This window comes from Bradysia coprophila, chromosome IV, assembly GCF_014529535.1.
Source record: "Bradysia coprophila strain Holo2 chromosome IV, BU_Bcop_v1, whole genome shotgun sequence".
Lineage (NCBI taxonomy): Eukaryota > Metazoa > Arthropoda > Insecta > Diptera > Sciaridae > Bradysia > Bradysia coprophila.
The window spans coordinates 11,620,980-11,648,311 of record NC_050738.1 but is presented as its reverse complement, the minus strand read 5'-3'; the positions used below and the strand labels follow the sequence as shown (position 1 = coordinate 11,648,311).

General features: G+C 33.4%; 1 protein-coding gene across 2 annotated transcripts; it reads right to left on the bottom strand.

Annotated features, from left to right (window-relative positions):
* Positions 1-627: 627 nt before the first annotated feature.
* Positions 628-27,332, bottom strand: LOC119066257 (cartilage oligomeric matrix protein). 2 transcript variants are annotated; one of them, XM_037168607.1, is made up of 17 exons: positions 27,151-27,332; positions 16,400-16,506; positions 11,650-11,713; positions 10,892-11,334; positions 10,070-10,204; positions 9,704-9,998; positions 6,548-6,669; positions 3,396-3,496; positions 2,849-3,184; positions 2,553-2,763; positions 2,278-2,484; positions 2,069-2,218; positions 1,903-2,008; positions 1,740-1,837; positions 1,518-1,681; positions 957-1,458; positions 628-894 (listed from the first exon to the last, which is right to left on the bottom strand). In XM_037168607.1, the coding sequence occupies exons 2-17, from the start codon at positions 16,473-16,475 to the stop codon at positions 743-745; spliced, it is 3,162 nt and encodes a 1,053-aa protein (XP_037024502.1). In that variant the 5' UTR covers positions 16,476-16,506; positions 27,151-27,332; the 3' UTR covers positions 628-742. The 2 variants fall into 2 exon arrangements, with proteins under 2 accessions (XP_037024502.1, XP_037024503.1); XM_037168608.1 differs by lacking the exons at positions 628-894; positions 957-1,458; positions 1,518-1,681; ... (5 more) ...; positions 2,849-3,184; positions 3,396-3,496 and adding an exon at positions 4,526-5,759.

Here is a 27,332-nt window from a genome sequence, read left to right as displayed (position 1 = left end):
GGCGTGTAAGAAAGTAAGGGATAGAGAGAGAGAAAGAGAGTCGCATGAATATTACTCAGTATTTTGAGGTAAGTGTGATTGAAAAAATTGAATTTACCCAAAATGTAGGCAGTAGAGTTGCAACACTGGAAATTAAGGTCGATCGATTTAGTATTTTTGTAAAAAAAATTTTGCTGTTACACCCGATGAACTTAGCCTAGAATTTGTTTTCTGTTTTCAACGTTATTCAATCTTCAAATACAATGAAATCACATTGAAACATAGCTCGATTAAACATGCGCGCGAGACAGCTGTAATCAGTAAGAATGTGCGTAACATTTACGAAGTACGTATCCAAATCCATGTCATGTACGAAGTCTTTTATGTGGATTTATGTGGTATGTAAGTAAAGCGAATAAAAGTTGCCAAGCTAAAATTTTCGGGTGTACAAGGGAGGCTATCATTTTCTAGAAGAACATTTTTTGTTTGTTTTATGTTTTAGGGGTACTGCCCTAGCAATTTTTTAGTAGAGCATTAATTACGTGCTCGCAAGGAAAATTCCAATTCGTTCTAAAACCTTAAATTTTGATGAACATTTAACTGGACCATCTGTCCTCGGTACTCGTTTCACATTAGAATGACTACAAATGTATTGTGACTACAAAACTTTTCTTTTTATTTCTCTTTTGTTAATGTTTGGTTACACGCTTTGCAAATTCGAGCACTTTGTGACAAAATATCTACAGACTTCAAATGTCCACTTTTACGACCGTGAATCGTCAACGTCCACTTCGTGTCTTAAACGCTGTGGCAATTCCCGGTATATTGTTCCGGGCACATTATCATTGCATCGATAAACTAAATCGGACCAAATGATTTGTTGTTGTGAAAAGCAGAACACCCCCAATCGACCGCCTAGACGAAACGAAAAGCCGTCGCATTAAACGTTAAATGAGAATCGACCGGAGACTACTGACCTTTTAGGCTGGAATCGAAAACGTTGCCAGAATCGGCAACCATATTTTCTCCTTCAAATATTCTTAAACGAATCAATCCAATTTTCGGTCGGTGCAGCAACAACCATCGATAGGCTGTTTTCTCCTTCCAACCAACGTTCCGTGGATCTTTCCACAGCAATTTCACTTGATCTTTTGTGTCACCCGTGTGCCATAAACTGTTTCTGAGCATTTCACCGGGACCCGTTGAACTATCAATCAATTTGAGTTGAATGCCAGGCTCTGCCGATGCTCTGAACGGTGCTGCTTGCCAATATGTCTGAATGTTCTTCTTCCACATCACAGCATAGAATTTGGAATTACTTTGATAACTAAATATAAAGCCGACGTAATCGTCATCGATTTCTGTATCAACGAAGAATGTGCCTTCGAAATCAACACCACCGAAAGCATCGTATCCAACTGCTAATCCTGGATCGCTATTCATGGTTTGTACGATTTCAGCTCCTTTGTTGTAGATTACCTAAAACAAACCATTTTACTATTCGGTCTGTTCACACACTCAATTCACCCCATCGTTACCCAGTGCGGATCGATTTGACTTTCACCCTCCGGATCTAGTACAACAGTCTGGTATGTTGTGAAGTCAGTGGAATATATTTTCGAATTATTTGGGCAGTTGTCGCGATAATTTGTTACGTTATCGAAATCATAATCGTCTTCACATATGTCTCCGACACCGTTGTCTGAAATGGGCGATAGATAAACGATCAAATAAAACAAAGTTTGATGAATTGATTTTACGATCTGAATCAATTTGAGCTGGATTGTAGACCAATGGACAGTTATCGTCTTGGTTCAAAATTCCATCATTGTCCTTGTCTGTGTCACATTGATCGCCGCTGTGAATGGTAATGTTATAAAGCATTGGAATAAGTTGAAAACTTTATTTTCCAGTCCAACTTACCGGCCATCATTATCCGTATCTAGTTGATCTGGGTTAGGAACCTTTGGACAATTATCGTGACTGTCCTGAATACCATCTCGATCACGATCAATGTCGCTGTCACATGCTGTGTTAGGAATAAAACGTTAGCTTTTAGTTTCTTTCAGATCTACAGCATCCTAATTACCGTCCCCGATTAAGTCATTGTCACTATCACTCTGGCCCGGATTCGGTATGAACGGACAATTGTCACACACATCACCCAAACCATCGCCGTCAGTATCCAGTTGATCAGAATTTGATTTCTTAGGGCAATTGTCACGACGATTAAGAACCCCTGAAGAATTTTTGTGAGTACAAATCGAGATGTTTAGGCCAAACAAATAGTTTACTCACCGTCATTATCAATGTCATCGTCACAAGCGTCTCCGAGCCCATCCTTATCGGTATCCATTTGATCAGTGTTCAATACGAACGGACAATTGTCACAGGCGTCACCCTGTTTATCTCCGCCCCCATGCTCAGAATCGGCTTGATCTGGATTGTAAACCAGATGGCAATTGTCCGGATCGTTTAAGATTCCGTCATTGTCAGCGTCCGGATCTAATAGATTCAATGGTTAAAAGGCGATTAACCATCGGACAGAATAACAATTTCCAATGGCTCTATACCGCAAACATCACCAATTCCATCCTTATCAGCATCTTCTTGTCCAGAATTCGGAACATGCATGCAATTGTCTTTCCGGCATCGTATATCAGTACAATTCAAATGATGATCCGGCCAACCGTCCATATCGCTATCTGGTCCGCAAAAATTACCATCACCAGCAAGTCCAATTTTGCACTTACATTTGAATGTGTAGCCACCAGCGTGTTTGCACTATAAGACGACAAATTTATTTTACTGAAGCCAAGACTGTAAATCCCCCATGACACACACTAAAGAATTAAACATAAAATCGTACCTCAGCATTTCGATCGCAAACGGTTCCATCCGGACATACTCCCTCCATGGGTTGACAATAAGACGATGATGAATCTCTGTTGAATCCCTGTCGACAGCTACAATGATATGAACCTTCTGTGTTCATACAAATCGAATTGTGACCACATTGTGCGTGACCATTTTCACATTCGTTAATATCACGACAAACTTGATTTCTGTAGTCATGTGGTAATGAGGTAGCAAAGTACCCATTGGCATGATGACCTTCGAAACCTGCTGGACATGGGTCGCATCGGAAGCCAGGTGAAAGGTTATGACACCTTACACGCACATCGCATGGGTCGATTAAGTCACACTATAATGGAGTTACAGGTATATTTAGGTGGTAAGTATACTGTATCCAGTACTATTGGAAAGTTAATTCTTTTATTGAAAAGTAGACTAAAGTCTCTCATTCTTTACAATAAACACAGGCGTAAAAGTTGCCTGGCGTTAAAGTCACATGTTGCTTCACCGGTCCAATAGAAAGAATTAAATTGTTTGTAGATTTAAACATCACTAAATACCTCATCCATATCGTGGCAATGCGTTCCGTTTCCTGTAAATCCGGCCGGACAAGCTGAACATCGGTAGTATGGATGATGACTTAGTGGTGTACATTCAACACCTACGAAATAACAAGGAAAGCAATCGTTATTTTGTGTAATTAATTTTGATTGTGGAATTTTTTTCTCGTAAATTTTAGTGATTCTAATTAGAGGATTAATACGAATTACAATGAAATGGCCATACAATTTTAAAACTCATGCTTTTTCGGATGTAAATTACACAAAATAACTAGTTGATTTCCTTGCTAGAACGTGTGGTTACTGAATTCTATGTCCTCAGGCTTTTTTTAAAGACAAAATTTAGGAAAACAAAATTTCAATTTAGACAAGAAAAATTATTTATTTCAATTTAATTACGATTCATTCAGTGGTTCTTATATTTTATCACAAAGCGTGAGTTTTAAAAAACAAATTTTGTCGAGTATTTTACACAAAATCGAGAAATTGGTTAGTGCAAAGTTCTTCTGTTGAGGACCAGATCGTTTTTTCTAAGTAATGAAGGCAGAACTCTCAAAACTGTCACGTTAACTTATATTGAAAATTGTTAAAACGTTGGAGAACAACAGCTCCAACACGTGAGAACCTAGAAATCTAGAAACGTAAATCTTAAATAAATTCACTTTCACGTAGATGTCACAGGACCTAATTAAGGAATTTAAATCTTAAAAAATCCATAAAATTCTTATAAAATTTCAAAAAAATCCTAAATTTTTTTGTGATTTTTTAACCTGTCACAGACGGCAAGCATTTCAGTTTTACTATTCAAACTCGAAGATTTTCAAAGATTGATTTCAGAAATCTTTTACTTCATTTGTTTTGAACATGATTTTTGCTATATAAGTCCTCATCAGTCAGAGCTTGTCTTTTTTATTGCTGTCGTTGTCGATAACAGATGACAGCCGTCTGTACAGGTTAAAAGAATTTCACGGAATTCTTAAGAAAAAAAATCCTTAAAATAGGCCATGAATGAATATTAAAATTGTGCTTGATTCATTAGTTGGTGAGGCGGTGCTGAATTATCCTTTCGGAATTCTGTTGGCATTTTGAGACACAAAAATGGCCACATTTAAATCGATCTTGATGTTATCTTCATAGCAATTTTTAATTTGTCTACATTTTTAAGTGAAATACGATCAGATTAGGCTTTGAGATTTTAGAGCTTTACTCCCAAGAACTTATTGAAGGCAACGTTCAAATTTATATGACTAAATGACAGTTTCTTTCCAATTTCCTACATTATGATAACGGTTGCGTTTAACGGAAAATGTAATCAATAGCACTTAGCACATAACTGCAAAATGGCTATACTGTTATCGAATTACCGTCTTCATTTCCATCCCATTCATCTCATTATACGATATCGATGTTAAAGTACGTACGCATATATAATGTAACGTTGATATCGTATAAGGGATAAATTGGATTGAAATCTTATTACAGCGAACGAAGGACGTTAGCAATTCGATTCGACAGAGCATTAAATTAGCATTAAAACTTCGACCTAAATCTGACCTGAACTAGAATTTTCAATTTTAGGTTTGACCTGAATCTGTTCTGAGTCAGAAATGGTTCAACCTGAACCCGATTTGATACCGAATTTCCAATTTCGGGTTACTTGAGCCCCACCTAATCTGACCTGAAAATTTTAAAGTTCAGGTCAGATTTGAATCAAACTCGAAATTGAAAATTTAGTTTCAGATCGGAAATTAAAAATTTAGGTTCACGTCAAGAACAGGTTTAACCTGAGCTTTTAACCCGAATCCGATCTGAGACTTATTGCCAACCAATTGTCTAGACAAATATTTAGTGATTCGTGAATTAGTGGGTAGAATAATCTGTAATCTGCATAAAATTCAAAAAGTCTCAATTTGGCATGACAACTTTAAGTGTTCTTTCCCATAAATTAGATATTCATTTTCGTATTTGAATTGGAAGCAAAATCTTCAATTTTTTACTCTACGCAGTGATCTGAGCCCAGGATTTAACTCAACGAAATAACTACTAAGATTCAATTAAATAAACGAAAAATACTCGACTTAAACAAATTGCCAATATTGTGATGTATATAAGTGGATGCTTGAAAAAAAATCTGATAAAATCAAATTATAACAAAACGGTAATTTACGTGCCTTACACTCTAAGAGTAAACTTAATTTAAATCTAATATTACAAGTTGAAATGTTGGTTTGCCCATTAAAAGCCACAATAAAATTTACACATTAACAAAATGTCCGAACAACTAATTTGAAATCGAAACTTGTCGAGATGAGTATTCTCTGCGATACGAATGCTTCGCACTATTAATAGCACCCACGCTAACACCTAATAAAAATTAAATCAATAAAAAAAAATGTATAATAATACTGTGAATGCCTCATTCAATCAAAATTAATCGATGAAAAAAAAATGGCAACTTGGTAAAATGCAAAGTAATTAAAAAAATGAATTAAAATGAAAATTGATTTCGTTTACATTATTTTCCCGAATGGCAATTGCGTCTGTAACAGTATAATGCCGCTCGATGCATTTCACATGTAATAATGTTTGAATGGTATCATTGATGAGCAGACTTAATGGTTGTGGTTGTTATTATAATGAACTGTTAATACTGTTTTAGTAATGCATGAAACAATGCATGGCAATAAAATATGGTTACAGTCGGTTTATTTTTTCGCTTCCCATTATAAATTTGTGGTTGTTCATTTGGGATTTTTATTGATTCCGTTTGATGTTTAACTCAAAAATTCTAAAAATTAATCTATTAGTTCAAGCCAGTCAATAAATTAACTGAAATGCATTACAAATTACATAAACTTAAAATTAATCTTAATTCCCCCATATACGATTGCTGTGGAACATTTTATGATTGATTGATGGTTGGTATTAATACGAATAAATGTTTGTGCGGTAAAAATATAAATAAAAAAAATTATCTTAACAGGAACGTGTGTGATCTCAAGAAATTTATTCATTAGAGAATTGGAAATTTAATTGATTGCAATTTATTTATCGATTGAAAAGGTATCAGTTCAATGACTGGATGTAGTAGTAGAATATTATAAATGTATGGTAGTTTTATGGCGTTATTACAATTGGCATATTGTTCATACCTGATGCGCATGGATGACTGTTGCAGGGATTTTGTTGAGTGCACGTTTTGCCATCACCTTCATAGCCGGATGGACACGGTCCACATTGAGCTCCTTCTACCGTGTCATAGCATTGTACATTGCTGGAAGAGTCAAAATATAAGAAAATATGTAGAGATTGAAATGGACATTGATTTTGTCTTTTAATGTTTTCATTTTGTGAAAGCTACTGCGGAGGTAATTAGGACTTAGGTTTGTGTTTGTTGGATGAGACGGTGTATCGGTCGTCAAAAGACGTAAAAAGTGAATTCCGATCTATTTTCTGATTTGGAACTCGTTGTGGATGAAAGCCTACTTATCAAAACTAAGAAAATATAAATCTAGATTTTCATTTGTTAAATTAAAATTTTTGTGAAATCATTTACAATCATTTATAAGTCGGATTTCATTTTTCTGTGAGAGCAAGAATTTCTAGATGTACCACACCACTATGACCACTATAATTGATTCGACTCGTTTTTCGTTTGACTAAATTGAGTTAGCATTACAGACTAAACAATGGGATCCTCTATATATCGATATATCAGGAGATGGAAACTACTCGACCAAACTCTGAAGACAATTGACGCACTATTTACTTCTATTGCCACATTATTTCCTTTTATTTCTGTACCTTTTTATATTTACGTCTATTGGGGTAGTATTTCCTTCTATTGGCGCACTAGTTCCTCCTATTGTCCTTCTATAGCAAATAGAACCTGCCGCAGTATTTACTCGCGGAGTTACCTTCTCGATTTTTCTAGATGTGCTATGTCTGTATAGAATCTACTACTTCTATTGATTTTAGTATTTGCAACGGATTGCTACAAAATCTTTTACTTGATCTGGTTTAGCATACGTTTTGCTACATAAAAAATGTAGACCAGACCTTATCTCACAATTATGTCTTTCCAGCCGATAAGAGATGATGAATAAAAGCTTTACATCTGTTGTTAAACATTGATTTCCAAACATTTTTAGTTAATTGTTTTCTAAGATTAACAAGATTGCATTTTTTTTTCTAAATCAATGCCTATGTAAGTGGTTCCATCACACCGAAACAGTCCATCTCTTCCCTGTGTAAGTGCTCTCCCCATATAAATAAAAATTTCCATACAAACAGACTTTAATTGAAAATAATTTGAAAATTATGCTTATCCATAATTTATTTAGATTATGATTTAAATGCAGCCTACGTATTGCGCCCGGTCCTTATACGTGTAGGAGCCACCACATGAGCGAAATTGAAGCATTACCAAAAACAGATTTTTTTCTTGTACAGCAACCACAACAACAAATATTAAAAAATTTGCCTGTCTCCGAAAACAATAGCAACTAATAATAAGATGTTATCGCCGAAATTTTATTCTTTTTTTCGTATGAAATTAAGGAAGAAACATTAATTTAAAATATAAATTTATGTGAGATGTGTAATACATGAGGTGAGACCGACAATGAATCATACCACATATATATATATAATGTACGTGATATCCATCTACATTTTGGTTTTAAGATGCTGGTTTATGTACGTTTGTTAAGTTAACATTTAAATTTGTCAATTTCTTTGACGTGGAAAGAGAATTTCGAGAACTGTAGCGTATTAGTCAGATCTTAATGTAATCTCTGCACACGAGAAAAAGACTATACATGGAAGAAGAAACGAAAACTAACTAACTGACTAATGAATGATCAACAGATAGTCACTGTATCATCACTCAAATGCTTTCTGTTATATGTGTAAAATGTACAAACATAAAATGGCACGTTTTTCGCAACTTTTTCATCTTCTTTAGATGAAGATGTCGACTTTATTAAATTAGAGTGGAAGTGTAGATGTTACCTATAATTTTGCTAATTAAAAAACATTAAAGGCCATTTAGCGTCAAAGGTAATGTTTAAGTTTCCGCAACAAATGTTCTTTATCGGCACCAAATGTTCATTCTGGACGCCAAATGAACATGACTTAATTGACTCAAAAAACTGTTGTTTAAAGATCCAAATCATTAGGGCGCCATGGGCACTTGCTAAAAGTACCCATATCAAAAAGAGTTATCTATATTTATAGAAGGCTATATCATCTGATATCACCAGTAATGACAATATAAGCCAGTCGTCTTTTGGTAGAATGAATGTTAAAACAGATGAAGTACAAGATTTCGTATCAAAGGCAATACATTGAACAGCAGTTGTAAAAACGAATTAATGGTTGTAACACGATACGCTTGCAATTTGGTTTTTCTAAGAGATAAATTGAATTGATGTGACGAGACTCGATAATTATACACCGAAGATATGCTTGTCGTTGTTGTCGAGGTCAATGTATACAAATTGCAGCTGATCAAAATGTTTTCAGAAGTGATCAATTGTACGTTTTCTTATACCAATAAATGACGGGAAAAAAATTCCAAGCCAAATTGTTGTATACGTATATGAGAGGAGCCTATATGTAAAAAGTAAACTAACCGAAAAGTCAGGTTCACCTACGCAATTTTTGAACGTTGCAGTGTATACCTTTCTAATAATAATGAAACTTAAAAAAAATTGTTTTTTTCTTCGTAAAAAAAAGTTTCTTTGCGATCGACCTACTCACATATTTTATGTTAATGGCTTTATGTTTTGGTGCATATTCATGCATTCTCATATCATCAAACATTATGCTTAACAAAATTATTTCTTTTTTCTTCTTCTTCAAATAACAGAATCTTGCTGCGCTTCTTTATATCGCGGCTTTTCGGAATTTTGATATTAAAATTTAAAGTGAAAATTTATATTGAGAGTTGAGAAAAAATAAATAAAAATAAAATACAGAACGTTACAATTATTATTCTTATGTTATTGGTGGTCCTATGGGCAAGATGGTGTTGTCGAGTATATGTGTGGGAAATTTATTGTTTATCGTCTTGTAATACGAAAGAATATTGTAATAAAAGTGATCCAATGGAAATTTATTGGTTAACACAGCACAACTATATGGAGAATGCACTAACTTTTATTGAATAGAACATTTTCCAATTCAAATGAAATAAAAATTGAAATTTAGGCGTTAAACACTTTAATACAGATCAAAGGAAATAAATTTAAAAAAAAAGTTTTTGGTGCAGCCAAATAAACGAAAATCGAAAAATATGAACTTACTGGTAGCAGGGTCTGTCAGCACAAGTAGTTCCTGGTCGACACGACTTTCCATCACCGACGTATCCACGAGGACAATGACCACATCTCATTCCTGTAGACGTGTCATAGCACTGAGCACCGGGATAACATGGATTGGCGTTTTGACAATTTTCTCGAACTTCCACCGGTTCTTTGCATCCGGCACAATTTTCAATTAAATGTCTCAATTGGGCGATTTCTCCGCGTTGTTGACCGACGTCATCCTTCAGTTGTTTGACCAAAACAATTAAATCTTGAATCGCCTTGGTGAGCGCGTCTGAATTGATTGATTTTAAAAGATAAATAATTAATTTTGACTTTAGTTCTGGAATAAGCTAGCAGTTTTACCATCACAATCTCCATGGAGAATGGGAATATCGCCCCTTCGATAAATGTCGTTGCTAGTATCTGGTTGACGTTCCCTGTATCGATCGTCTCTTCCGGATTGATACCAATCTCTGATGTCTCGTTTCTTATTTTTTTCTGCAAAGAATTTTTTAGTCTCATCAAACAACTGAGCCGTGAAAAGTGCATCAAAAACCGTACTTTTATGTTTCAAGCACTACTTTCGACGAGGATGTGAGACCGATTGCATAACTCGGGAAAAAAAATGAAAAGTCTGGATGTTGTGTGTTTATTGACCTGTAGTCTAGTATTAAAGGACCAAACACGCGAAACGTTTACAACTTAGTTCGTAACATACCAGCTGTTGACATCATTCCTTCGACGTGTTATGGAGTGAGCCTTTTTCCTTTAGATCTAAGAACCAAGGCTCCCTTTATAACATGCCCAAAAAATATTTTTTGTAGCGGGTATGTTAAAACCTGTATTATAAACGTTCGAAGTATTTTGGTCCTTTGGCTTCGCCTCGGATCAATAAAATTCACACGAAAACTTATATTTTTACCTCTAGTCATGTAATATTATTTTACATAACTAGTGATAAAAAAAGGATGAAAAGCAGAGTTTTCGTGTGATCCGAGGCGTAGCCGAGGACAATAAACTCACTAAAACGAAACTTTTCATTTTTATAAAGACTTGTGTAATGTGTTTTACATGTTGAGGGCGTCGAAAGAAGTGATTGAAACATGAAAAGTAGTATGTAGTATGTAAAAGACGATTTCCGTCAGAATAAGAGTCTCACGGATGTGTATTGTTATTGTATGTTACCTTTGTCGTTCTGTTTATTTTTCAGCAACTTCTTATTGCCTCGTTTTCCATTCTTCTGGCAATTAGCTCTGCCGAATGCCCGTTCAACCGACGAATCGAAATGCAACGGATACTTTCTTTCTCTGAACAGTTTGATAACTGGATCTTCCATTTGCAGATACAATTTGGACAGTCCAACATCGATGTCCAGTTTCGATGATTCTTTGCAATCGACGTACAAAGTTAACGCATTTCCCGAAAATAATAATGCCAACGATCGTATGGTTGATGTTTCGTTCATGCCAGGTATTTCGAAATGTTTGGAATGAGTGATTGTATTCGAGGCTATGTCTAGCGTTACTTTTTGTTGTTTGCGATCCAAAAAGAAGGAAAATTTATGTTTTATCGTCGGAAAGTCGATCATAAACAATGCTTCAATTGCGATTTGGAACTTCCGGCGAGGCCTACATGGAAAATATAATATTTTTTTGTGTGAAAAATTAATTGCTTTTAACCCACCAACTTTTTGGATTCTAATTCGATTACAAAAAGTTCTAATTCGTTTGTTTCCCATTAGAGGTGGAGTTAGCTACGAAAATTTTTGTTATTGAATTTATTATTCGAATTTTTGTTGATCAACAATAAAATTCGTGGGCGATATTAAAGTCAGACAGCTATCCCGCCCACACTACCCAATATTCAAATGTGCAATTGTTTTGGATAAAAAACATTTTGCTAATTAGTTCTTTAAAAACGTATTAAAACAATGTTGTCCTCACCTTATATGTCTCATCGAAATCACAAAATCGTCTTTTACAATCTGTTCCAAATCAGCTGACGCCACTGGAATTAAATAACGTAAAATTGTTGAAATTGTTTCTCATTTATGAAATTAATTATTTAAAACATAATTATTATGATTAAATTGAACGTATAACTCAAAGTGACAAAACATTTTCCAGAGATATTTCTATTTTGCGATGTTTGACTCATGTTCCTGGTTATATGACTTTAATTGGTCGCAACGGGTGGTTGAACATTGTATCGCGTATATAATACATTTTCAATATTTCTTTACATTAAAATTCAAATGGTATACTGTATATATACACAAGTTAGGCGACCACAGCGCATATACGACAATATACACTCGTATAATACAACACAAACCATACAGTGTCGCAAAGGAAGGATTAATAAATATTGATTTATTGGTTCGATTTAAATAAATTTATTAAAATGTTTTGTGAGTAGAGCTTTAAGTGCTTAAACAAATTTTATAAGTGACATGTCATGTTTAAGTTATCTACACCCAGATATATGATGAGTTTAAATTGAAAGAAGAGAAAAAAAAACCAACGAAGAACAAATCATGTGGTAAAGAAACGAGTAGGTTAGGTATATGAAGAGACATTGTAAATGAACCATAATACTTTCAATATAAAATATATTGAATTCCAATGCACTTAAGCTGTTACAAGTTACACTTTTATGGTAAAACAGAACACACCGTACCTTTGGGTTAACTGTAACATATTTAACATTGCGTCAACATTGTTGACAATCTGTTTTCTTTTTGTCATGCTTCCATGGAGGAATTTTGAATTAAATAAAAGATTTGGTTTTTGTGATACCATAAATTCAGCGTTGAGTTGTTTTTGAATCGAGTTACAGTTATGGATTTTGATCAGAATGCATAAACAAACAATTTTAGAAGCGTATATGATCCAAAGTAAGGGGCTGTGTGCCTTCACGCTTTTATTGTAAGTGTAATTAAGCAATCGTGGTGTGAATAGGTTTTCCATATTCGTTTTTATTACAATACAGGCGAGACCATCCACCATCCGCTGAAACTTCGGAAGCCTTTGTTGTGAAAAACGTTGTGTTGCCTCGGGTAAAAAAGTTGCAAAACAACTCGCTACGCTTTGGTCTCGAAATGAAATCTCTAACTTTTTTCTAACTCATAGCCATTTCATCTTTCAAGAAAGTTTGGACGAATACAGTGTGTGAAACTACTTTTATACAGCATATATATAGCAAAGAAGTGAAAGATTAGACCGTAATACACTTGTAACAAAACAGCAACTCATGTGTTAGAACATAAATGGTAACAACAGTTTTGAAGTCCTGATGTTCAAAACCTCAGTACATTTTCTAAATATGACAAGAACAATCAAGGCTTGCATTTTATAGAAAAGTAATATGCCATAGCCAATAAAGTAACAGTATGTTACGTATCTGCGGGAGAATTTGCTTACTCACGATGGGGAAGTTTGTATCCAGAGTCGAAGGCGACTGATATAATCCTCAGAGTGAGTAACCAAAATTTCCCGCAGGTACGTACTACATTTTACCTTAATATGGAGGTAATATGGGAAGACCTCTTCGTACGGTAAAGGATTTTGAATTATTCGTTAAAAATTCAAAAGTCAAATGAAGTAGTAGACTCGATGATTATGATGGTGATATCCTTGCCTTCTGTGAAAGGTTACCAACCATTATGCAATTTACAAATTTTTTGTCGGATGGCAATCATTATTGTAAAGACATACAGCACACACCGAATTCCTTCATTTCTTCCCAAAAGCGAAATATTATAATTTAGTAAAAAGTTTGTTTCAAGTAACCATGATTAACTCGAATGTCGACACATTCGCATAACTATTAATTTAGTCATGTGCCACATCATAAGATACACATAAATTTCTATACCACCATCATATAACGTCGATAACATGAATTTCATCACAGTGTGTACAGTAGACCGTATTATAAATCTTACAAAGCTGATTCGATCAACAACGACCAACGAGGATATAAAGAGCACACAGCACAAAATGAGTGAGTGTAACAAAGTTAATAAATTTTGTTTTATTAATTAAATAAATCATTGAATCTCATACAAAATATTCAATATTTTGTGAATATTTTTTTTTATAAAGAAGAAGTCGAAGAAGATATCTTGATTACACAGTCGAATGGGCATGTGTGTCCTCCAAGAAAATGTTTCTTTATGATTGCCTTTTATTTAGAAATGCAAATTTGGTGTAATAAATTTTCAATTTTCATTAGCGATAACAATACACAATCAAAGTACTAAATTAAACTTTATTTGAATTATTTAACATATTTTAGTGCTTAAGACGATATTTATATTTGCATTTACGGGCCTATTAGTATTAGCAATACATAACCATTATAACTTTGTTGTGCATTCAAACATTTCAGATGTTTTGACACGATTTGGGAAATATATAATTTGTCTTCTTTAGATGTTTACATGAAATCGGGTGGTAAATAGCGTAGCGTCGTTATTGTTAGTCTTTTCTATATTTGTACCTAACTCTACACTTACCAACGCAACACATTTTCAAACAAGGACGTATTTTGCTAATACAAAAAGAAGTACGCTTGTCGTATGCGTCAAGTAAAACTTATTAAAATTAGCATTGAGATGGTCTAGAATTGTTTATAAGGTGTGCCAAGCATGAGAAATTGGCCAATCAATCTTTCTATTAGAATGGTCGCAGCTTCTATGTTCGACTATAGCCTGGGACATATTGAATACACAAAAATTGGTGACTCGATCCAGAAGAACTTCATAGAACTGAATTTAGATTAAAAGTATTGTTGAGATTCTTCGAGATCCACATCATGCTTTCCTAATTTGTTTTCAACACCGCTCATTCTAATAATGATAAGTTAAGTTGCGGCTTTGATGTCACAATGTTCAGCGATAGGTTCCACCCTTCAGCCAACACCCTTCAAGCATGAGTGGTACTTCAAATAGGGTACTGAAACTGCACAGTGTATCGAACAAATTTTTGCACTCTATTTGGCGCTGTTATTTTAATAGCACTTTTTAGGCTAAATCCACAGACCGCAGACCGACTAATTTATTTACTACCGTTACGACAATTGTTCGAGACTCCCTTTGAGAAATATCTAATCAACTGCTATAGACAACGTCAACAAAAATAAGCGATGAGCTGTGGCTGTTCTTCTAGTATATAGCACAATGCATGGTGAATCAAAGGAAGTAGAGGATTTTGCTTCGCGACATTTTAAACAAAAGAAGAAACAGATGTAAAGATTACGTGACACGGTACTCTTGCAGTTTGTAAACATTTTTATTTGAATTTTCGGTGTTCGAGTGTCTTCTTCACATTGTGAAGTTCACAATATTCACTTTGTTTAGATTAACAATTTTTTATTAGTCCCACAAAGTCAACAGATTCAATGGAACATTAATTAACAGATTGGTGAATTGGTATAGAGGAAATTGTTTTAAAAAAACCTTTTGGAATTCAAGACTGTAATGTTGACTTAACCCTTTCTAATTTTGTAAGATGCGTTTTTAACGTTTTTACGAGTTAATTTGTTTGCACATGTAATATTGAAGATTACGTTATTTTCAAGAAGGTTCGAAAAACAGTGATACTGTCTGAGTGTAACAAATCCTTGAACAGATCTGTTATTATCAGTGACGCCAAAAAATAAGCGACGATCTCTATCTGTGTTTTATAACAAAATGTTTAAATTAATGAAGTACTAGAGTTTTCATATATTTATTTGAAAATGCTTAGATCAAAAAATTAACTGAATCGACAATTATACTGGTTATCTGTGGTTATCGTTTGTAAAATGGTAAGCAGTTGTTATGTTGGACATACCTACATAATCCTATCACAGTTCATCTATAAACGGCATAAGATATAAGGAGTAATAAAAAATGCATCAACCACTTTTCTCTGGTCATCCAATTATCATTATTGTCATCAAGAGCTGTAAGAACGAAATCCTAAACTAACAGTCATACTTCCACCGCATAAATGGATAAAAAAAATTGCTAGATGACTAATGGCATGACAAACGAGATTTCTCATAAATTTAATTTCAATTAAAAACCATATAAATGCCTGAACACAAACGTAATAAATCCTATTCACGATCTGTTTTTACCTAATCATTTCCAATTTAATTACTGTTTAACTGTGATGATATGGCGACATTAAAGACCGTCATAAGATGTGATAATGAAAAACATCAATTTCAACTTAAAATTGTTGTTGATCAGCATAATGTTCCATTACATTTGCTTTAGCATTGATGATTTACTATCTGGTAATTTGACGACGAAGAAAATTTATGTTATCATGCCATCCCTTTAATTTATTTAAATCGATTGTTTCTGACAATAATTATCGATTCACTAAATTTCCGTAGACGCAGCAACATAAAATACACAAAATAAAGAAAAAAATAAATCTGTTAACGATTTCCGTTCAACGATTTCTTAAACGATTCTAACTTTTTCTTTCTTATCACATTTTTCTGTGTCTACCACAACAGCTATGCGGGATTTCTACAACAAATAATTTATGTGTTGAAGAGGTGTTTTAGGTCATGGCTCGTTACTTTTAATTAATTTTAACTCATTGGAGATAGGTAGGTTGATTTTCGGTTTCAATCTAAATGACTACGACAATAAATTATTTTATAAAATTGTTGTTAATCGAATCAACTCACCTGGATCTAACGACAAAGCACTCCCTATATCGACGAATATGTGGAGTAAGACACATGTTACAAGGATAATGTTCATTGTTGTTGAGCCACATGAATTATTGCTTGTTCTGTAAAATAATAAAATTTGTTGGATTACAATTTGATAAACGTCGACACTCCAGAGCTTTAAATTTTTATATAATTTTTATGAATTCGAGAAAAATGCTTGTTTGTTATATGTGAATCATTTCCTATCATCACCACCAAATTAAAATGTTGATCAGCGTAACGAAACACTCATTTCAATAAATCAAACGTTTTCAAGAGAAAAGATAACCAAAATTAAGACACACTTTCTCAAATCTCCGAAGAGAAAAAAAAATCTCCGAAAAATTTAACACATTTTAGTGAAGACATCTCAGCGTATCATCGCATCACAAAATATAAATTTAAATAAATCAACAAAAGACTCGGCTGCAATTTTACTGAATATATATTTTCATGCAAACATTACCACACAACGACCAAAGTTGGTAATTCAATAGTCTTTAAGATTTAAAGACATAAAAGATATTAAAAAAAAGACACGCGTCCAACACCTCTGCACGTTGAATTAAAAAAAAATCTAAAAATTTTGTTTAAATATACTATAATTATAATATTATAATATATTTATATTGGCATCGACAGTGATTCCATCCAAATAAGCAAAAGATAAACAATAAACATTTTTAAAAAAAGACGCCGCAACATCAGGTATAATATCAGCTTGTATCTCCACCAAACCATGCCGTTTATTAAACACTTTTAATATCATAGCTCGAGTACCTTATAATGCACTATGCAATCGGTTATATACAGCGATATATTTGATGTTAAATTATCCACATACACTTCGGTGTCCATCTATCCGAATGGAAGATGGGTGCATGGCGACATGCGATACTTTATGGGAAGATTTTTTTTTTTATCTCGTATGGAAAAAATAAAAGACGGTTAACAAGAGAAGATATGATACCGAAACTATTTAACTCAAAGAGTGTGTACCTTGTTGATGTAAATATTGAAAATAAGATTTATTATTTTTTATGTAATCGAAAATATCAGAGGTTAATCTCGTGAGAATTAATTATGGGTACGATTGCAAATATGCATAAATTAGCGGAAAATGAACAAGTAGCCTCCAGTGCGAAAAGAGTTCTGCGGTTATTTTTATCGGGAGAGGGATTACGGCATCAGTTCTCTTTACTCTATTCTATGTCAAGTCAACTCCATGTTAACTAATTATGATTAACTATTTTACTGAAAGATGTCGCTGCAACAAAGCCAATGTCAACAGAAAAATAATTAGTTTTTTACTCGATGGATTTTAGTCAAATAACATGCCACCGTACAGCACATGACCTCAGGACTCCGGAACAGTTATCAGGTTTGGATTTGATGCAGCGACATCTTTCAGTGAATCATACTCTATCGGTAGAGTTGACATGTAATAGAGGAAAGAGAATTAATGCCGTAATTCCTCTCCAGAATGGATGGGTGCAATGTAGTTTTACAAGATTGAAAGGATAAAGTCACTTAAAATGCAAGAAATAGAGACTTTACGTCCTTGCTTACTTATTCTGATAAATGAACGAAAAATCAGGAAAAATTGAAGCGACTTAGTTTTTCCAATAAAACGAGAAGCCATAAAAAGCTAGGTACTTGTGTTGAACAGTAACATAAATGGCATCAACTGTTAACATTCTACAAGGACTTAAGCCGACAGAAGTGATTTCTATAAAGCCTCCATCGAATTAATATTCCACTTGAATGGTGATTGTGTTACAATTTATTAAACTGCCACATTAATTGTGTTAATCTACTAAACGCGTTAGCATAATATATATAAACATGCTCTTCCCACATATCATTCTTAGTTGCACGAAACTGTGAAAATGTATCTCGTGAAGTAGAGGCTAATTGTATGATTTTATCGACCATTGTGATATGAGCACTTGAAACGATTTTTTAACTTATGTGTAATGTGCATCGGACAGCACAGATCACATTTATCTTGAATTTTATTGACTTTTGTGGTAGAGAAAATATAAAATAAAAATCATCAACCGAAAAGCAATGTGTAACAATGAAATGGACTTTTTCCACTTTTTTTTTGTCGAATGCGGCATGTTATTACATTTTAGCTCTTTTTATGGATTTTGTATTACAGAAATGTTGGAAATTCGAGACACTTTACACTTGCCTATATTTCATTAGCTCATTTGATGTTAATCCAAGTAAAATTAGCATAATAAAAATTCTGAATGAAATATAAGTAATTTTAGAAACGTTAAAACGATCTCTAATTCAACATAAATAACATCAATTTAAATAAAATAAAATAAAATAAAGAGAAACATGGAATAAAAAGTCTTTTTTTCCCGTGAGGGAGAACACAAATCTTATGCATGGTACAAGAACGGAACACGTACAATCGACCAGTATTTTCACCTATAACCTTTTATTTAACTATACGTTCAAGATCATGTTTTCTTATTATTATCTGCACCATACAAACAACTGTAATCACATATCATTTGTAAGGTGGAGGTGTTGGATGTGAGTTCAATAGTAATCATAACAATAATAGAAAACGAAACGAGCCTTTAATTGTTATAGCGCAGTTAAGTGTATTGCGTAGGCCTGACATCAGTTTATATTCTTGATTGTTAAAAGTCGAGAAAAAAAGAGCAGTATAACGTGTGACCGGCGGGACATTTGTATTGTATTTTTGGAGTGTTCTATAATTCTTGCAGTCTGAGAATTCAAAAAACGAAAAATAAATTGTTTCGAGGACAAAGGGGTCAAACCGTTTAACAAAATATTATCGACTGTGTGATTTATGAGTTTTGTAGTGACCAAAAGATTTTTTAATTTTAAAACGAGAACTGACAACGTTTCGGTAAATGAATGAGGTAGGATCGATAAACTCGCTGTTATGCAAAGAGTTCAAAGGTAGGCATTTTTGTCGTGAAAACTGATTAGCATAAGGTTAGACTTTGAATAATTTTATTTGAATTGATAATGAATTACAACGGAAACACTGCGAAGAAAGTTGAGACTAAAAAATTTCTCATGTGAGAGCGGTACTTCATTTTTGAATCTTTGTTTTTATTAGGGAACGTCAGATTGTTCGAACAGAAACGGAATGTCAAATACAAACGGAAACACAAACAACTTTTCTTTGACAAAGCTACATTGTCGAAAAGAAAAATCGTTTGTGTTTCCGTTTGTGTTGGACATTCCGTTTCTGTTCGAACAATCTGACGTTCCCTATTACTACAGACTTTGTACTGTACGTGATGAATATGGAATTAACCGACCACAAAAATGTAATAGAAGCTCAATGACATCAGTGATGGCGAATTCAAACATGCCTTTATTATAACTTATATCCTCTAAACAAACATTAATTTTTGTACAACAGAGAAATTACAAAGTTTTAACAGTAATCGATAACCGATATTGTCCATCAGATCATTCATTGATTCAGACTAGGTATGAAAGGTTAATGACTTTGAAATGAAATGTATAAGAAGCAGAGAAATCTGCAATTACAATGCTATCGACTACCGGCGAATAATCAGAAAATTGAGGTGAATTGAGTCTTTAAAAAAATATTTGCATTCTGAGATCTTCCATTATCTCTAAAGTATACAAAAGAATATTTTTCGATTGACAAATAATTTTTTTCCACTCTTTCCATATATAATGACAGTAACAGGGGATATTATTGCTACATTTATTTACCAATAAAGGTCAGTAATACTGAAAGACTTATTTAGATACAACGGACAGAATGTAAAATGTCCCTCATTACTTCTATCGCTGGCCTGAAAGATTCGAAGAACTTAGTCTTATGTCTCAAAGCACAAAAGATTTAAGACCGTGAAAGAACGTTTTTCGAACTTTTATTTTTACCGGGAAAGTGCTTGTTTTGTCTCGTTTGATTACTCGTGTGATTACCCAACGCACTCCAACAACAGACAAAGGACCAGATTTTATTAACTGTCATGTGGTCTCTTTCTTTGTGTGGAACCTCCGTATTGCAATGGCTTATACCAACATAAAAAACTGAATTTATATGAAAATTTTGGACTTCCGTGTAGGCCTCTTATTAACATTCTTTTCTTTTGGCTGTTCTTGGAGTGTATTAGATCAATAAACATCGGCTGACCATGTCATACAAAGTCATTTGCAAAAAAATTATTTCATAAACAACCATAGTACTAGAAATTCTAGTCTAGAAACGATTTTTTGATTGAAAAACTGATTGCTGTTCCGGAGTCTTGAGATCATGTGCTATCGGTTATCCGATCGCATTTTATTTGACTAAAATCCGTCGAGTAAAAAATTATTATTTTTCTGTCGACAGTGGCTGAAACAATCGTTCAGTGAAATAGTGAAATAGTTCTCTATCTGTAGAGTTTTGATAGAATTGAGAAAAGCGACGTGACGCCGTAATCGCTCTCCAGAAGAGCGATAGCCAAATATACCAATGCCTGTAGCGAGAGGTAGAAAAATGTTTGTTATGTGGATATCGATAGCATCAAATTGCCATAAAATGAACGATTTAACAAACGAAGTAGAAGACCTTTGTCTATTTCATTACGGTTAGAATTCTTACAAAAATCAAATTCTGAAAGTCTGTGCAGAAAATGATCTATTTATGAAGGTAACAAAAAATGCAATTCGAAATCGTTCCGCTCAAAAACAGTGATGAATAGTGAAATTTTCAGTCTCTTTATGTCTTATGAGACATATAACTCTTCTTATCAAATCCACCAGTTGTTTATGTTCCTGTTCACATTTTTCACTTCTCAGCGAAAAAACTGAAAATAGATTTTTCCTCACAAAGAGTCAGGAAATTAGACTCGCTCTACCAAATCTCTTTAAGCCCACTCAAGCTTGTTCCCAATTAATCATTAGACATCAATGTCAATTTTTAGTAGCTAAAAGAAATAAACAATGAAAACGAAACTAATTTTAAACGGATGAAAATGCGATATGTGTTATATGCACAAACAACTGCATGCATTTAATTCAGATATTTTATGCAAATGAATATGAGGGAAAACATTGTTGAAGCACATATTTTGTCACTTGTTATAAATTCTACCACAAAACTAATAGAAAAGAAAAACTAACACAATTTGTTTAAACTAAATGGAAACACGACACCCGAGCATAAATTGTTTTATAATAATGTGCGCATTTCGTGTTATGATTTCAATCAGCCTATGTTTACAAATCAGATCTTGGGCCGTAACAAAAATAACAAAACCGTACGGTGTGGATATATAACGTACACACATTACATTCATATGAGTGCGCTAGCTGTGCAGCCACAATACAAAAATTGCACACCTGACTAAGAGCAATTTGTTTATTTTAGCCATGCATTTAAATGAACCGAACCATCTGTTGGAATATTTGCATTTTGCTTGGTGTTTATAAATTATGATCGAACCACTTTTACTAATATTGATGTAATGTAATGGTTATCACGGTGGTGATGAGATGATGTGTTGAGATAAATCGAACGGAATGTTTATTTACATACCCAAATTAATGCGGTTAATTCGAATCATGTCCGCTCAGTTTTGAGTCTACATTTGTTGATGAAGATTTTAAATGTTATATCGAGCACTACACTGTCGTACATATTAATGGAACTCGTTAAACAAATTGATTCAGCTAGAAGAAAGACCTCGAGCGAAACGTTGAAATACGTTCCAAACCGAAGGCAACGCTCTGTAATAACCAGTCCTTAAAACATCGAGACATAACTTTTCAGTTAATTTTTCGGTCGTATGGTAAATTGGCAAGTCGTTCAATTTATATAATTTGAACGTCTGACGATTTTCTTCTCTTCATAATTTGTTGTATTATTTGGGTGGAAGCACATCGAATCAATCGGAATATCTTTCAAGCATTAAAATGACTGTGAACAGATACGAATCATAAATAACGAACTGACAGTTTAAATGTATTTCTGTAAACTGACTGTAAAGCCCAAGAGATTATTTACATATGTAATGAACTTCTTTCACAAAACGAAAATGAAAAAAAAAAGATTTACAAAATTTAATTTAACCGTTACGTCTCGTATAAAAAATATGGGCGACAACAGAAGGTGTTCTTGGAATTGAATCTAATTACTCAAATAGTTCACGGTGCTGAGATGGAAGTGAACCTCTACTTAACGATGCTGGCCAATATAACTATCGAATCTTTCACTTCCTTTGATCTAAGTATTTTCAATAGATTGATACACAATCTTTTACTTCACTTGTTATGAAGTATATTTTGCTATAAATACGTCGGTATTGTCATTAACAGATGAAATAGCCATACATGGTATTTGACAACCCATTTCCAGTTGAATGAAAAGGCTTTAAAATACTTTTACGCCAGGAAAAGCTTTACGTTAAAGAGGCTGATCAAAATGTTAAAAGGTTAAAGTATGCATATTCATATGTCATATGACGACACAATCAACCGACAATATCTGACTAATAAGCTGTTCAAAGAAATGAAGTAGAAGATTTGACCAAAATGAAGGAACAGATCTGATAGTGAAAATGTTGACATGCTTGCTGTGTGTGACAGGTTAAAAACTGTTGTGACAAATTTTTATAAATAAAGTTTGATAAACTAGGTACTTGGGCGAATTGTAATTTTGAGTATTTTTTGAAACTATTAAAGAAACCCAAACCCAGCCGTCTGTAAAACGTTACAGAAGGTTTAGTAAGAATTCATTTCCACAATATATGAATCAGAATCGATATAAAATTGATTCTGTATAGGTACCGAAACCTGAGAATGCATATTCCCATGACCTGATCATATGTCAATCCACCCACTCCGTTTTATGGAGGATATATACCTCACCCAACTGCACACACGTGATCTGCTATTATATTTTAAATAATTACACCAATAAGAAGGCGCCATCCTTGGTCTTACTTTTGAATTGGTAAAAAATCGAATGAGCATGAACATGTTTCGAAAGAAGCAAGCCAATGTATGAGCTGCATCGCGCTCTCTGCTAAAAACTTGTTATAATAATGCAACAAATCTATGGATGCGTAGGCGTTCAATCCAGACGAAGCAAGAGATGTAGAAGTGTTTTTATGTTTGTTGTTGACTAACGATCACGTTATTTTATAATTTTGTTTTTTTCATTTGTGTGTTGTCTTTTGTATATCGCATTTATGTTAAAAATATACATGGTTCCATATTTCAACTGGTGTTAAGTATATAACAGACACACACACACCTTTTCGGTGAAGAAGTTAATTAGACAAAAATGAAAATTCGATGAGTGATTTAATGCAGAAAACAAAAATTTTTTTTTTTTGAACGGTTGCATGAGTTTTTAAATTATGTGAAGCCCTTCTTCATAATAATTTGTTGCCAATCTCCGCTTCGAATATATCACTCTATCATCATCTCAATGTAAGCGGAAATTGCTTATTTGGAAATATGGTACAATGTGTGGAAAGGAGGAAAGACTTCGATGTCCACAATAATGAAATGTTGAGAATATTGTTTGAGATTCGAGAGAATCAACAGATCGGTCTGTCAATTTCCAACGAATTCGTCATGGAGCATTGATCGAAAAATTAAATAATGTTTTACTGTTAAGATTAGAAGTCGTTAAATTAAAATAACTAATTAATCCACCAATGTTCAGTTGATGGCATAAAAACCCATTGAAAGCCGATTAAAATACCTATAAATGCATGTTATGCGTATTTAACATAATACGCGTATGACTAGACGCCACTCAACGACCGCGACGAAGATATGACATCTGAGTCTTAGCTTGAGTTTGTTTTAGAATTTTCAATTGCAAGATTCAGTTATCAATTTTTGACTCGCTAATGCATTGAGTAAGTCCAGTATAGAACGAATTTTGATTTAGAGATTCACTTGTCACTCGCTGAAAACATTTTTCGTACCACGTACCAATTTTACCGTTGATTTGGAATGAACAACATACCAATTTATTTGGTGAGTCGTACTAATCGTTGGTGTACTGCACAAATTAATATGGTACCAATTTGACAGTTGATTCCAAATCAACGGTAAAATTGGTAGATTTTATTTTCAGTGTTTTGGTATGGTAAAATTAAACAATTTGACTGATTTGCGATAAATTAAACAATTGGCAAGCAAAGGCCAATTAAAATCAGGTCTAGCTGCAGGTCTAGCAAGTTAAATTTAACATTTGTTAAGCAGGATACCTATTCATCTGTTATTGCCAGAGACAAAAGTAAATGATGAGTTCTAGGTAATCCTGTCTTATACAGCAACGTGTTTGAAAGAAGTGAAGTACAAGATTTTATTTCAATCTGTCGAAAATACTTTGGTCAAAAAAGGCAATAGATTCGATAACTATCCACCCTAATCCCAACTGTGAAAGATTACGAAAACTGGTATAGTCAATCTCTTGTTGGTTTATTTGTAATTTTATATAAAAAGCTTTTATCAAATTTTTTGACCATTAAACTATTCAAATATTTTCAAAGCGCGTGTGGCTAAGTGATTATTATATTATTAAAAATGATCACCGCTGTCGCACGACACCGAATATGAAAATAATCGATAATTTGTGGGTTTTTGAGGCAATTCTGAATTTGAAAATGTTATGGATTAATGATTTACTTTTGAAAAGAATAAATGGTTCTTGATTCTATATTTTCTGATTTTTGACTCAAACAAGTTAGGTGAAATGAAGTTTTCCTCCCGGTCGGTGGTGAAACTTTACCTTTCGTTTTTGAGTAAAATATTTTTCTTGGTTATTGAAGAAATTAAAAAAATGGCTTCTTGTGTGTTTAACAACCTCGTCTCCGCCTCATACAAGTAATACCATTCCCTTTGTTTGTCAAGTTTGTGAGTAATGTACTAAATATTCACATTATCAATCGAATAATGCAAAGTATTCCATTCCTGTTTTCTACAACGTTAACAAATTAACAAATTTACATTACAAAGAAATATAGGGCAAATGAGGAAAATGGTACATCTGGTTGAAAATGTGTGGTAATAATCGCACAAGTAGCTATTTTCAAATGATGTCACATAGATACGTCGATAGGTGTAAAGTACAAGTCATTAATGCGTAAAGAAATAGATTTTTCTAAAAAAAGCATGTGAGGTAAAGTAAGATTGTATACACTTCGACAATTGCCGCATAGATCTTCATTTGATACATGAGTCGAAAACCGAACTTTTCATGTTTCAAGCATCCCTTTCGGATAAAAAGGGTTAAAAGGATGAAAAGTAGAGTACTCGTCTGAATTTTGTTGATCCGAGGCGTAGCTGAGGTCAATAAACAAACCAAAACAAGATTTCTCATTTTTATCCCGAGTTTTGTAAAGGATTTTACATGCTGAGGGCGTCGAAAGTAGTGTTTGAAACATGAAAAGTACGCATGTAGCATGTAAAATCCATTATCTAACTCGGGATAAAAATGAAAAATATTGTTTTGGTGTGTTTATTGACCTCGGCTTCGCCTCGGATCAAGAAAACACATCGTTCCAATTTTTTATCTCCAGTTATACGTGACTATTTCGGCTTTGTGTTCTTTCCTTCCGACTTAAAATAGCGGAAAAATTAAATTTCAAGCCTGGATTGTGAGTGTTTTTTTTTCACTCATGATCTACGAGAACATGATATTGTTCTGCTTTTATTAGTAGCGAAAAATGGTAACTTACTGTACGCGGCAAGACAGTATTAAAAGATGAAAATGGAAGTTTTTCGAATAACAAGACAAACATTTTCAATCTTAAATAGGAAATAACGAAGTCAATGTAACAAAAATTACTCGTTACACGTAACGACAAATTCAACCATCTAATGCATGTATAGTGAGTCAGTTTGTTGGCAATAATAATAATAATAATGACGATATTGCATTATAAAATCTGGCGTGTCCATCGCATTTTCCCATAACAAAAAGTCATTTTATTTATTTACTTTTTTAAAATCAATAAACATAAAATTAAAAATAAATTGCTTGACCGTTGAATATTTAAAGAAAAAAATCCGAACTAGCTAACTGCATTCCATAAATCGCCTACGCATAATATACATTATTCGCGCCTCTACCTTACCAAGGGACACTTGAAAACAAGAATGTGAAGAACTTACCGCATTTTTATTTATTATCTTTTTTTTCTACAAAAAAATAAATAAATATTTCTTTCAAGTTTCCCACTTGAATGCGGGAATTTCTTTTAACAAACAAAAAGAAATCTGTCTCAAGTTAACCGTTTTCAATAAATTTTTGGGAAAAAACATCAATCAGTCACTTTCACTCACACAAAACCATAAATCAATAAACGAACTACCGAAAATTAACTTAGGGTAGTAATAAACCACAATAATATCCCCATATGGTATATTTAACTGATTATCGTGTAAATTCTTTTTTATTTTATTTTAAATTGAAATCAGGTTTCACTATAAACTGTCTCTTTTACTATATACACAATAACAGTTGAGAAAATTCATGCACAGAAATGCATTTGCGATGTGTTTACAATGAACTCGGGCACTTTACTTAGAAAAAAAAATACGACACCGTTCCCCGTCGTTAATTAAGTCAAAAAATAATTAATTTTAAAACCAAAAAATCACCCTAAATTAACAAACAAAAAAAATTGACAAAATTCACTTATTTCCTTAATTTTCTATTTTCATTTTGAAACTACACTTACAAAATTGAAATTGTCGTGTTTCGGTTAACATATATTGTTAATGGAAATTAATATTTTCTGAAAGAATCTTCGTCGTAATCGTCGCTATATTACAAATCGTTAAGTGTTGATGGTAAGAATGTTGCTGGTGATATGTGTGTTAAACTTGTCTTAACGCACTGCCATTCAACGGTGCACTGAAT

Excerpts from the sequence above, each read along its gene's own strand:
- LOC119066257 (XM_037168607.1), bottom strand. The coding sequence starts at position 16,475 with ATGAACATTATCCTTGTAACATGTGTCTTACTCCACATATTCGTCGAT. Across the intron at positions 10,205-10,891 it reads AAATAAACAGAACGACAAAG|AAAAAAATAAGAAACGAGAC; the intron begins GTAACATACAAT and ends AATTCTTTGCAG. Across the intron at positions 2,485-2,552 it reads TGGAATTGGTGATGTTTGCG|ATCCGGACGCTGACAATGAC; the intron begins GTATAGAGCCAT and ends TGAATCTATTAG.